The sequence below is a fragment of the Carassius carassius genome, chromosome 43, assembly GCF_963082965.1.
Source record: "Carassius carassius chromosome 43, fCarCar2.1, whole genome shotgun sequence".
NCBI classification, from domain to species: domain Eukaryota; kingdom Metazoa; phylum Chordata; class Actinopteri; order Cypriniformes; family Cyprinidae; genus Carassius; species Carassius carassius.
The window spans coordinates 50,001-60,694 of NC_081797.1; the positions used below are offsets into that span (position 1 = coordinate 50,001).

General features: G+C 41.2%; 1 protein-coding gene across 1 annotated transcript in view; it reads left to right on the plus strand.

Annotated features, from left to right (window-relative positions):
• LOC132125269 (aquaporin-9-like) overlaps positions 1 to 6,642 on the plus strand; it is a 9,961-nt gene extending 3,319 nt beyond the window's left edge. The window contains exons 3-6 of the mRNA XM_059536582.1: positions 44 to 181; positions 254 to 372; positions 1,332 to 1,549; positions 6,119 to 6,642. Coding sequence (XP_059392565.1) covers positions 44 to 181; positions 254 to 372; positions 1,332 to 1,549; positions 6,119 to 6,323 — 680 coding nt within the window. The 3' untranslated portion in view covers positions 6,324 to 6,642. The remainder of the gene's footprint in view (positions 1 to 43; positions 182 to 253; positions 373 to 1,331; positions 1,550 to 6,118) is intronic.
• The last annotated feature ends 4,052 nt before the right edge of the window (positions 6,643 to 10,694 follow it).

A 10,694-nucleotide genomic window follows, 5' to 3' on the forward strand; every position in this document is an offset into this window, starting at 1 on the left:
AGCATATAATTAAAATATATTTTGACTGGAAATCTGTCTGCAGGCGGTCACCTGAACCCCGCCGTTTCTCTGGCCATGGTCATCCTGGGGAAGCTGAAGATCTGGAAGTTTCCCATCTACGTTATGGCGCAGATGTTGGGTGCATTTGTGGGAGCGGCTGCAGTCTTTGGATTGTATTACGGTGAGTTTGAGGAATCCAGAAGTTTCCTGCATGCTCGAGGCTTGTGATTAAGGTTTGTGTGTGTGTGTTCAGATGCCTTCATGGACTTCACCAATGGGATCCTGTCAGTCACAGGAATTAACGCCACAGGACACATCTTTGCCTCATACCCAGGCAGACACCTGACAGTCCTGGGCGGTTTCGTGGATCAGGTCAGTCTGTGTGTACATCACTGAACTGAAAACACTGAAACAGCCCAGACTGATGCCACTTGACTAATGCACATCGATCGACTGATCATTTCCAAGCAGAAACACCCCAATTCAGATGTGAACCCATGAACTAATTCATCTCCTTCTGTCCCAAATAAACATGTCATGCTTTGGATTGCTCAACAAACAACTAATGCCTAAATTTAAGATTAATGTATTTGAATTGCATATAAAATTTTAATTATACACTTTTAACATGAACAAACTGACATCTTAATGTTAAGCATACATAAATAAAATATATATTCACTAAATGTATACAAAAAAAAACACCAAAAAAGGCTTGCTAATCAATTTAAATAATTAAATATGAACTGCACCATGATTTTTTGAGTGCAGAAATCTGACCATTTTCATTGATGTATGTCTGACGAATATGCATCATATTAATTTCATTTTTATGTTATTATCTATTTTTATGTTGAATAGAAATTTTATATAAAATTCAAATACATCTTAAATTTAGGTCTAAATATTTTGCATATGCATGGTGGATCTGAATAATAATAATAAAAATCAGAACAACATTCTACTTTCAATTATTTCCTAAATATCCCAGGAGTCTAGAGGAATGACAAGCTCAGCTGAAGTTCAGGTTTAGGTCAGGTTAGGTTTAGACTCACATAGACAGACCTTCAGACTGATGGCTAAAGATGGCTTTCTTTTTTCATGAAGGGTTTAGCATCACAGCATTTTTTTTTCCAGGCAGAACGTTAAATCATGGAAATCCTGTATAATCTAAACAATCTGATGTTGATTTTGAAACTACTGTAGAGTTTTCCATTTTTGTGTGCCATACGTATAAGATGTTGAGCCAGGGGTTCGTGGGCATGACGTCTGAGGCTGAGACTAGGTTAGGTTAGTGACCGCTGATTACTCGATCTCTGTCTGTCCATAAGGTGGTGGGGACAGGAATGCTGGTCCTGTGTATTCTAGCGGTTTTGGACGGCAGGAACATTGGTGCTCCTCGAGGTGTGGAGCCACTGGCTGTGGGTCTGATCCTGCTGGGCATCAGTGTTTCTATGGGGCTGAACTGTGGTTACCCTCTGAACCCCGCCAGAGATCTGGGCCCTCGCCTCTTTACTGCCGCTGCTGGATGGGGCATGGAGGTGTTCAGGTATGAGTTATCAGGTGTTCAGGTGTGAGTGTGATCAGGTGTGAGTGTGTTCAGGTGTGAGTGTGATCAGGTGTGAGTGTGATCAGGTGTGAGTGTGATCAGGAGTGAGTGTGTTCAGGTGTGAGAGTGTTCAGGTGGGAGTGTGTTCAGGTGTGAGAGTGTTCAGGTGGGAGTGTGATTAGGTGAGAGTGTGATTAGGTGTGAGTATGATCAGGTGTGAGAGTGATCAGGTGTGAGTGTGTTCAGGTGTGAGTGTGATCAGGTGTGAGTGTGATCAGGTGTGAGTGTGATCAGGAGTGAGTGTGTTCAGGTGGGAGTGTGTTCAGGTGGGAGTGTGTTCAGGTGTGAGTGTGTTCAGGTGTGAGAGTGTTCAGGTGGGAGTGTGATTAGGTGAGAGTGTGATTAGATGTGAGTGTGATCAGGTGTGAGTATGATCAGGTGTGAGAGTGATCAGGTGTGAGTGTGTTCAGGTGTGAGTGTGATCAGGTGTGAGTGTGTTCAGGTGTGAGTGTGTTCAGGTGTGAGAGTGTTCAGGTGTGAGTGTGATTAGGTGTGAGTGTGATCAGGTGTGAGAGTGTTCAGGTGTGAGAGTGTTCAGGTGTGAGAGTGATTAGGTGTGAGTGTGATCAGGTGTGAGTGTGATTAGGTGTGAGTGTGATCAGGTGTGAGAGTGTTCAGGTGTGAGTGTGATCAGGTGTGAGTGTGATCAGGAGTGAGTGTGTTCAGGTGGGAGTGTGTTCAGGTGTGAGTGTGTTCAGGTGTGAGAGTGTTCAGGTGGGAGTGTGATTAGGTGAGAGTGTGATTAGGTGTGAGTGTGATCAGGTGTGAGTATGATCAGGTGTGAGAGTGATCAGGTGTGAGTGTGTTCAGGTGTGAGTGTGATCAGGTGTGAGTGTGTTCAGGTGTGAGTGTGTTCAGGTGTGAGAGTGTTCAGGTGTGAGTGTGATTAGGTGTGAGTGTGATCAGGTGTGAGAGTGTTCAGGTGTGAGAGTGTTCAGGTGTGAGTGTGATTAGGTGTGAGTGTGATCAGGTGTGAGAGTGATTAGGTGTGAGTGTGTTCAGGTGTGAGAGTGTTCAGGTGTGAGTGTGATGAGGTGTGAGTATGATCAGGTGTGAGAGTGATTAGGTGTGAGTGTGATCAGGTGTGAGTGTGATCAGGTGTGAGTGTGATTAGGTGTGAGTGTGATAAGGTGTGAGAGTGTTCAGGTGTGAGTGTGATTAGGTGTGAGTGTGATCAGGTGTGAGAGTGATCAGGTGTGAGTATGATCAGGTGTGAGAGTGATCAGGTGTGAGAGTGATCAGGTGTGAGTGTGATTAGGTGTGAGTGTGATCAGGTGTGAGTGTGATCAGGTGTGAGAGTGTTCAGGTGTGAGTGTGATCAGGTGTGAGAGTGTTCAGGTGTGAGTGTGATTAGGTGTGAGTGTGATCAGGTGTGAGAGTTTTCAGGTGTGAGTGTGATTAGGTGTGAGTGTGATCAGGTGTGAGAGTGATCAGGTGCGAGAGTGATCAGGTGTGAGTGTGATTAGGTGTGAGTGTGATTAGGTGTGAGTGTGATCAGGTGTGAGAGTGTTCAGGTGTGAGTGTGATCAGGTGTGAGTGTGATCAGGTGTGAGAGTGATTAGGTGTGAGTGTGATCAGGTGTGAGTGTGTTCAGGTATGAGAGTGTTCAGGTGTGAGTGTGATTAGGTGTGAGTGTGATCAGGTGTGAGATTGATTAGGTGTGAGTGTGATCAGGTGTGAGTGTGTTCAGGTATGAGAGTGTTCAGGTGTGAGTGTGATTAGGTGTGAGTGTGATCAGGTGTGAGAGTGATTAGGTGTGAGTGTGATCAGGTGTGAGTGTGTTCAGGTATGAGAGTGTTCAGGTGTGAGTGTGATTAGGTGTGAGTGTGATCAGGTGTGAGATTGATTAGGTGTGAGTGTGTTCAGGTGTGAGTATGATCAGGTGTGAGTGTGATCAGGTGTGAGTGTGATCAGGTGTGAGAGTGATCAGGTGTGAGTATAATCAGGTGTGAGAGTGATCAGGTGTGAGTGTGATCAGGTGTGAGAGTGATCAGGTGTGAGTATAATCAGGTGTGAGTGTGATCAGGTGTGAGTGTGATCAGGTGTGAGAGTGATCAGGTGTGAGTATAATCAGGTGTGAGAGTGATCAGGTGTGAGTGTGTTCAGGTGTGAGTGTGATCGGTTATGTGTGATTAGGAGTTCCGGATCGAGTGTGTTCAGGTAATGAATCAGATATATCACGGTAATGAATATGCACAATATTGCTATCGTGGGCACTTCTAAATACTGTGTATAATTATATATTACAAATTATTCAGAATTTGGAATGTATTTTAAGAATACTATTTCCTTCAACTGGTCAAAATGCACAACACTGCTGTATGCTGCTTGAAAGACGTGTGTGCCACTCTGATGTAAACAAACAGGCATGATAAGCAAAGAGGGAACACGTAACAGACACGCTGAATGAAAGCACATTCACCCTCTGACAACAGATGGCGCTAAACTGCAGAAAATGCAGCTGTTACTCTGGAAACCCCATAAATAAAGCAGCTGTGCTACTTTCTAAAATATAATAATTAAATAATTTTAAATAGCCATTCAGATTTGTGGATTTGCTATAGTGTTCATTACAGCGACCAAATACATAAATATTTAGACTTAATATGCTATTTATTTTCAAAGTTTTTTTTCATGTTAATCTGGACTACAACAGCCCTAGATATTGTCTGAAAGTGTTTTGATTCTTTATTGTTCGTTCACACTTTACATTAGGGCTTCATCAACACCTCAGTGCAGCTGTGATTTAAAGTTTAGTTTAAAGATTAATTATTGTGCATCTATAGCACTCCACACTGTCATTAAAACAGCATGCCACAAAAAAGTGTTCAAGCACATCCACTAAATATGTTTAAATTCATATAATTTTTGTTTAACTTCTGCCTAATGACTTTATGTATTTTCAGTGCTTATCTCCATGAATGAGGGTGGAATATTTAATGTAAATGTGTATATTGAAATGAAAGCAGATTTTAAAATCGTTCCTTACTTCATTACTTTTCTCAAGCCAGGAAAAAGAATGTGCACACGTCCGTAAGATGCGTGAATAATTACACCAGATATTTTAAAAATCATGATATGTGCGTACAAAATTGCATACACTATTTCAAATGCCTATTTTGTATGTATGCAACGTATATAAATGAGAGCCCTGGTAAGAACTCTAGCCGCTGAATTTTTGACTACTTGTAGCTTGTTTATTAAAGATGTAGGAAAACCACTTAGCAGTGCATTACAATAGTCGAGCCTAGATGTCATGAATGCATGAACTAGCTTTTCTGCATCAGGAACATGTAACATGATTCGTAGCTCAGTAATGTGTCTAAGATGGAAGAATGATGTTTTGTTACATGGGAAATATGATTTTCACGTTGCTGTCTAATGTAACTAACTGAAGTGGAAGTGACAGTACACCCATTTCAATGCAAACTGTAATTTAAGATATTATGTGTACTGTTTTTTTTTTTGGTCCAATAAGGAATAATATCTTATCCAGATTTATTTTACATAATTTAGTTATTGTAGGTAATTTAGATGTTTCATCTGGTATTTTTTAAATATATAGTTAATATATCATCAGCATAACAATGGAAACTAATCCAATCTTTTCTAATATTACCAAGGGGCAGCATGTATATTGAAAATAGCAGAGGGCCTAAGACAGATCCTTGCAGCACTCCATACTTTACTGGTATTAATTGAGGTGATTCTCAGTTTCAGTAGACAAAGTCGTAACATTTAGACTGGTATATTCTAAACCATCTTAAAGCCTATTATGATGACTCAGCTATATGGTATGATAATTTGGTGATACATTGTGATGATTTGGTGATAGATGATGATTTGCTGATATATTGTGATAATTAGGTGATACATTATGATTCAGTGATATATTATGATTATTCTGATACTACTATGATTCAGTAAAACATTATGCTGTTGATAATTCAGTGGTATTTTATGACAGTTTGATGATTTGATGATATATTATGATGACTATTTTTATCTTTTTTTCTATTATATTTGACCTTTGCTTTTTTCTTATTATTGTATTACTGACAGTTTAAATATATAAAATAATTTTTGTGGACTTTAGTTTTTACTAATATGAGTTACCCTAGTATTCTGCTGTGGAATTGAAAATAGTGAAAAAAAATTCTGTTTTCTAAAATGTAGAAAATATGCTGAAAATATATATTTGATATATATCGCTATCTTTAAATTAATTACTTGTATAATGTTTTGTTTATGTGGCCCACTAATAATAGTTTTAAATAGTCAAGATTACAATACTGACCAAAATAATTCTTAGAATTTCTGCCATAATTGAGCAGCTCTATGTGATATGATGATTTGATGACGCATTATGATGTTTCAGTGATTATATTCTGATGATATATTGTAATGATTCAGTGTTATATTATGATGATTTGGTGATATATTATGATGGTTCAGCGATATATTGTGTTAATTTGGTGATGAATTGGTGTGTGTGTGTGTGTTATGCAGCACTGCAGATTACTGGTGGTGGATACCTGTCGCTGGGCCTTTGGTAGGGGGCATCGCTGGTGCTGTGATCTACTTCCTGTTAATCGAGCTTCATCACACCAACCACAACGAAAAACCTCACGAAGAACCTGAGGAAGAGGAGGATGAGGAGGAAGATGAGGACAACAGCCTGAAAGACAAATACGAGATGATCAACATGAGCTAGAAACCTGAGATCATGAGAATTCCTGTCATGAAATAAAGCCAGTAAACCCATTTCCAGACGCTGTTTACATGAGTAAACACATCAGTGACACCAGCAGACCTCCATCCAACTTCACAGCTCAGACAATGTATTAAATGATTCATGTAAGTGTTTTAACTAAATACAAGCTTCAAATCTGTAAACCCATCTTTCCCATAATCCCCCATTGCACATAACATTAGATTGTATTTTGCTGATGGTTAATATTATATTATACTGAACCCAAAGCACTCAATTCAATGGCTTTTATAACTTTAAAGTGATGGAAACACATCAAGGTCCTGTTCACTCTTCAGAACTCTTCAGATTAAGCAAGAATCACCAAACAGAAGCGCACTGATAACACTGATCATGAAACGGCCTTGTCTGAGCACGGAATGGTTCATGGCAAAGATTTGCATTTGTCTACGAAAGATTTTCCACTAGATCAGAGTTTTTAAATGTAAGTTTTATTTGACCTTGTTGTCATTTATATATTGTCTGTTATGTTTATGTGTTTGTAGATCATGCTTCTTTTATTGACTTGTTTTTGAAAGTCTTTCATAAAAAGTAGATCTTTTGTAATGATGAAATCCTGCGACTTCAACTGTATATTTGTGTTTTTTTGCTGAAATAAACTGAACTTTTGCTGAACTTTTGCAGCAGATTTGTTTTCCTTACAAACAGATGTTTGAATGTGTATGTTTTGTTCATGTCTGGACAGATCTGCTGCTGTCTTCTGAGTGCGAACAACAGATGAAGACAATCATCTCCATAAACACTGAAGAAAATGTCATGTTATGTCATTACAGGTCGATCTGGCTCTTTAAATTCAGTTTGTTTGTCTCTTTAATTATTGTATAGCTTATTGTCAATGATTTTGTTTGTTAGTTTTAGTTTTCCAGTTAACTTCAGTTTTCATTTTTATATTAGTCTTTTTATTTCTAGATCATTTAACAGATGCACTGTAGACATGACACATGACTAATCCAGATTACACAGGTCTACATGGTGTAAAGCTGTACTGCTAGTTTAGTAAAACCAACCAAGAAGAACAAATGTGTTTGATTTAATTGTGCTTTATGAAGGGCCCGCCTCTGATGTGGTGATGACCAATCATAGTGTGCAATGTTATCATGGCATCCCAGATGATCAGAATCAGAATCAGAATCAGAATGAGCTTTATTGCCAGGTATGTTCACACATACGAGGAATTTGTTTCCGTGACAGAGCTCCGCAGTGCAACATAACAGCGACAGAACAAAAAACACAATAAGGAATAAAAAATACAAAAAAATACAAATAGGTGGGTAAGGATTGACAATATACAAATTGACAATGTATGGCAGGTATATTAAAATGAGCATTTATGTATGTACATGTATATTATGTGGAAAAATTTTAACTGTACGCTAAGTATGTGTGTTGGATAAATAAGTGTATGTGTATATAAATATAAATATAAGTAGTGTATTGTGTTCCATGTATGTACATGTATATTATGTGCAAAAGATTTACGTGTACGCTAAGTATGTGTGTTGGATAAAAAGAGTAGTGTATATAAATATAAATAGTGTAGTGTGTCCCACAGTTATTATCAGCTGTTCATGAGATGGATTGCCTGAGGGAAGAAACTGTTCCTGTGTCTGGTCGTTCTGGTGCTCAGTGCTCTGTAGCGTCGACCAGATGGCAACAGTTCAAAGAGGGAGTGTGCTGGATGTGAGGGGTCCAGAGTGATTTTAACAGCCCTTTTGCTCACTCTGGATAAGTACAGTTCTTGAATAGATGGGAGGGTTGTACCGATAATTCGCTCAGCAGTCCGCACTACCCTCTGTAGTCTTCTGAGGTCAGATTTAGAAGCTGAGCTGAACCAGACAGTTACTGAAGTGCAGAGGATGGATTCGATGATGGTGGAGTAGAACTGTTTCAGCAGATCCTGTGGCAGGTTAAACTTCCTCAGCTGGCGAAGGAAGTACAACCTCTGCTGGGCCTTTTTCACAATGGAGTCAATGTGAATGTCCCACTTCAGGTCCTGAGAGATAGTGGTGCCCAGGAACCTGAATGACTCCACTGCAGTCACAGTGCTGTTCATGATGGTGAGTGGGGGGAGTGCAGGGGGGTTTCTCCTGAAGTCCACAGTCATCTCCACTGTTTTGAGCGTGTTAAGCTCCAGGTTGTTGAGACTGCACCAGACAGCCAGCTCTTTAACCTCCTGTCTGTAAGCAGACTCGTCACCGTCCTGAATGAGGCCGATGAGTGTGGTGTCATCTGCAAACTTCAGGAGCTTGACAGAGGGGTCCTTAGATGTGCAATCATTAGTGTACAGGGAGAAGAGCAGTGGGGAGAGAACGCAGCCCTGGGGAGCTCCGGTGCTGATTGTACGGGTGCTGGATGTGTATTTTCCCAGCCTCACTAGCTGCTGCCTGTCTGTCAGGAAGCTGTTGATCCACTGACAGACGGAGGTGGGCACGGAGAGCTGAGTTAGTTTGGGCAGGAGGACGTTTGGCATGATCGTGTTAAAAGCCGAGCTGAAGTCCACAAACAGGATCCTCACATAGGTCCCCGGTCTGTCTAGGTGTTGCAGAACATAATGCAGTCCGATGTTTACTGCATCGTCCACAGACCTGTTTGCTCTGTAGGCAAACTGAAGAGGATCCAGCAAGGGTCCAGTGATGTCTTTCAGGTGGGCCAGCACCAGTTTTTCAAATGACTTCATGACTACGGATGTTAAAGCCACAGGCCTGTAGTCATTTAGTCCTGTAATTTTGGATTTCTTTGGGATGGGGATGATGGTGGAGCGTTTGAAGCATGAAGGGACTTCGCACAGCTCCAGCGATCTGTTGAAGATCTTTGTGAAGATGGGGGCCAGCTGGTTAGCACAGGATTTCAGACAGGCTGGTGTAACACAATCTGGGCCTGGTGCTTTTTTCCTTTTCTGCTTCCTGAAGACCTGGCGCACCGCATCCTCGCTGATCTGTATTGCAGGTGTGGGGGAGAGGGGGGATGCAGGAGGTGTGAATGGTGAGAGTGCTTGATTGGAGAGGTGTTCCGGGTGGGTTGCAGGAGTTGTGAGTGGTGTGAACAGTTGTTTGGAGAGGCATTCAGGGTTGGTTGCAGGAGGTGTGAATGGTGAGAGTGCTTGATTGGAGAGGTGTTCAGGATGGGTTGCAGGAGTTGTTAATGGTGTGGACGGTTGTTTGGAGAGGCATTCAGGATGGGTTGCAGGAGTTGTTAATGGTGTGGACGGTTGTTTGGAGAGGCATTCAGGGTTGGTTGCAGGAGCTGTGAATGGTGTGAACGTTTGTTTGGAGAGGCATTCAGGGTTGGTTGCAGGAGTTGTTATTGGTGTGAACGGTTGTGTGGAGAGGTGTTCAGGGCAGGTGATGGGTGTTCTTTCAAACCTGCAGTAAAACTCGTTCAGATCGTCTGCCAGTCGTTGATTCTCCACAGTGCTGGGGGGTGGTGTCTTGTAATTGGTGATCTTCTTTAGGCTTTTCCACACTGATGCTGAGTCGTTCGAAGTGAACTGAGTCCTTATTTTTTCAGAATAATTCCTCTTTGCCACTTTGATCTCCTTTTCCAGTGTGTATTTAGCCTGTTTATACAAGACATTGTCCCCCTTCACGTAAGCATCATCTTTGGCCTGACGGAGCTGTCTGAGTTTTGCAGTGAACCACGGTTTGTCATTGTTGTAATTTAGTTGAGTCTTGGTAGGAATACACATATCCTCACAGAAACTGATATATGATTTTACGGTCTCTGTGAGTTCATCCAGATCGGTGGCAGCAGCTTCAAAAACACTCCAATCAGTGAGGTCAAAACAAGATTGTAAATCCTGCTCTGCTTCATTAGTCCATCTTTTTACAGTCCTTAATACAGGTTTAGCCGATTTTAGTTTCTGCCTGTAGGTCGGTATAAGATGAACCAGAAGGTGATCAGAACGTCCCAAAGCTGCTCGTGGAACAGAGTGAAATGCATCCTTTATTGTTGTGTAACAGTGATCCAATATATTACTGTCTCTGGTGGGACAGCTAACATGCTGTCTGTATTTTGGCAGTTCACGGGAGAGATTGGCTTTATTAAAGTCCCCAAGAATGATTAAAACAGAGTCTGGGTGTTGTTGTTCTGTCTCTGTGATCTGCTCAGCGAGTTTCTGTAAAGCTGAGCTCACGTGCGCTTGCGGAGGGATGTAAACACTAACCAGAATGAACGAATGAATCTCCCGCGGCGAATAGAACGGCTTGCAGTTAATGAAGAGCGTTTCGAGATTTGAGCAGCACGTCTTCTTTAACACAGTTACATCTGTACACCACCGTTCATTGATGTAAAAGCATGTCCCGCCGCCGCGCGATT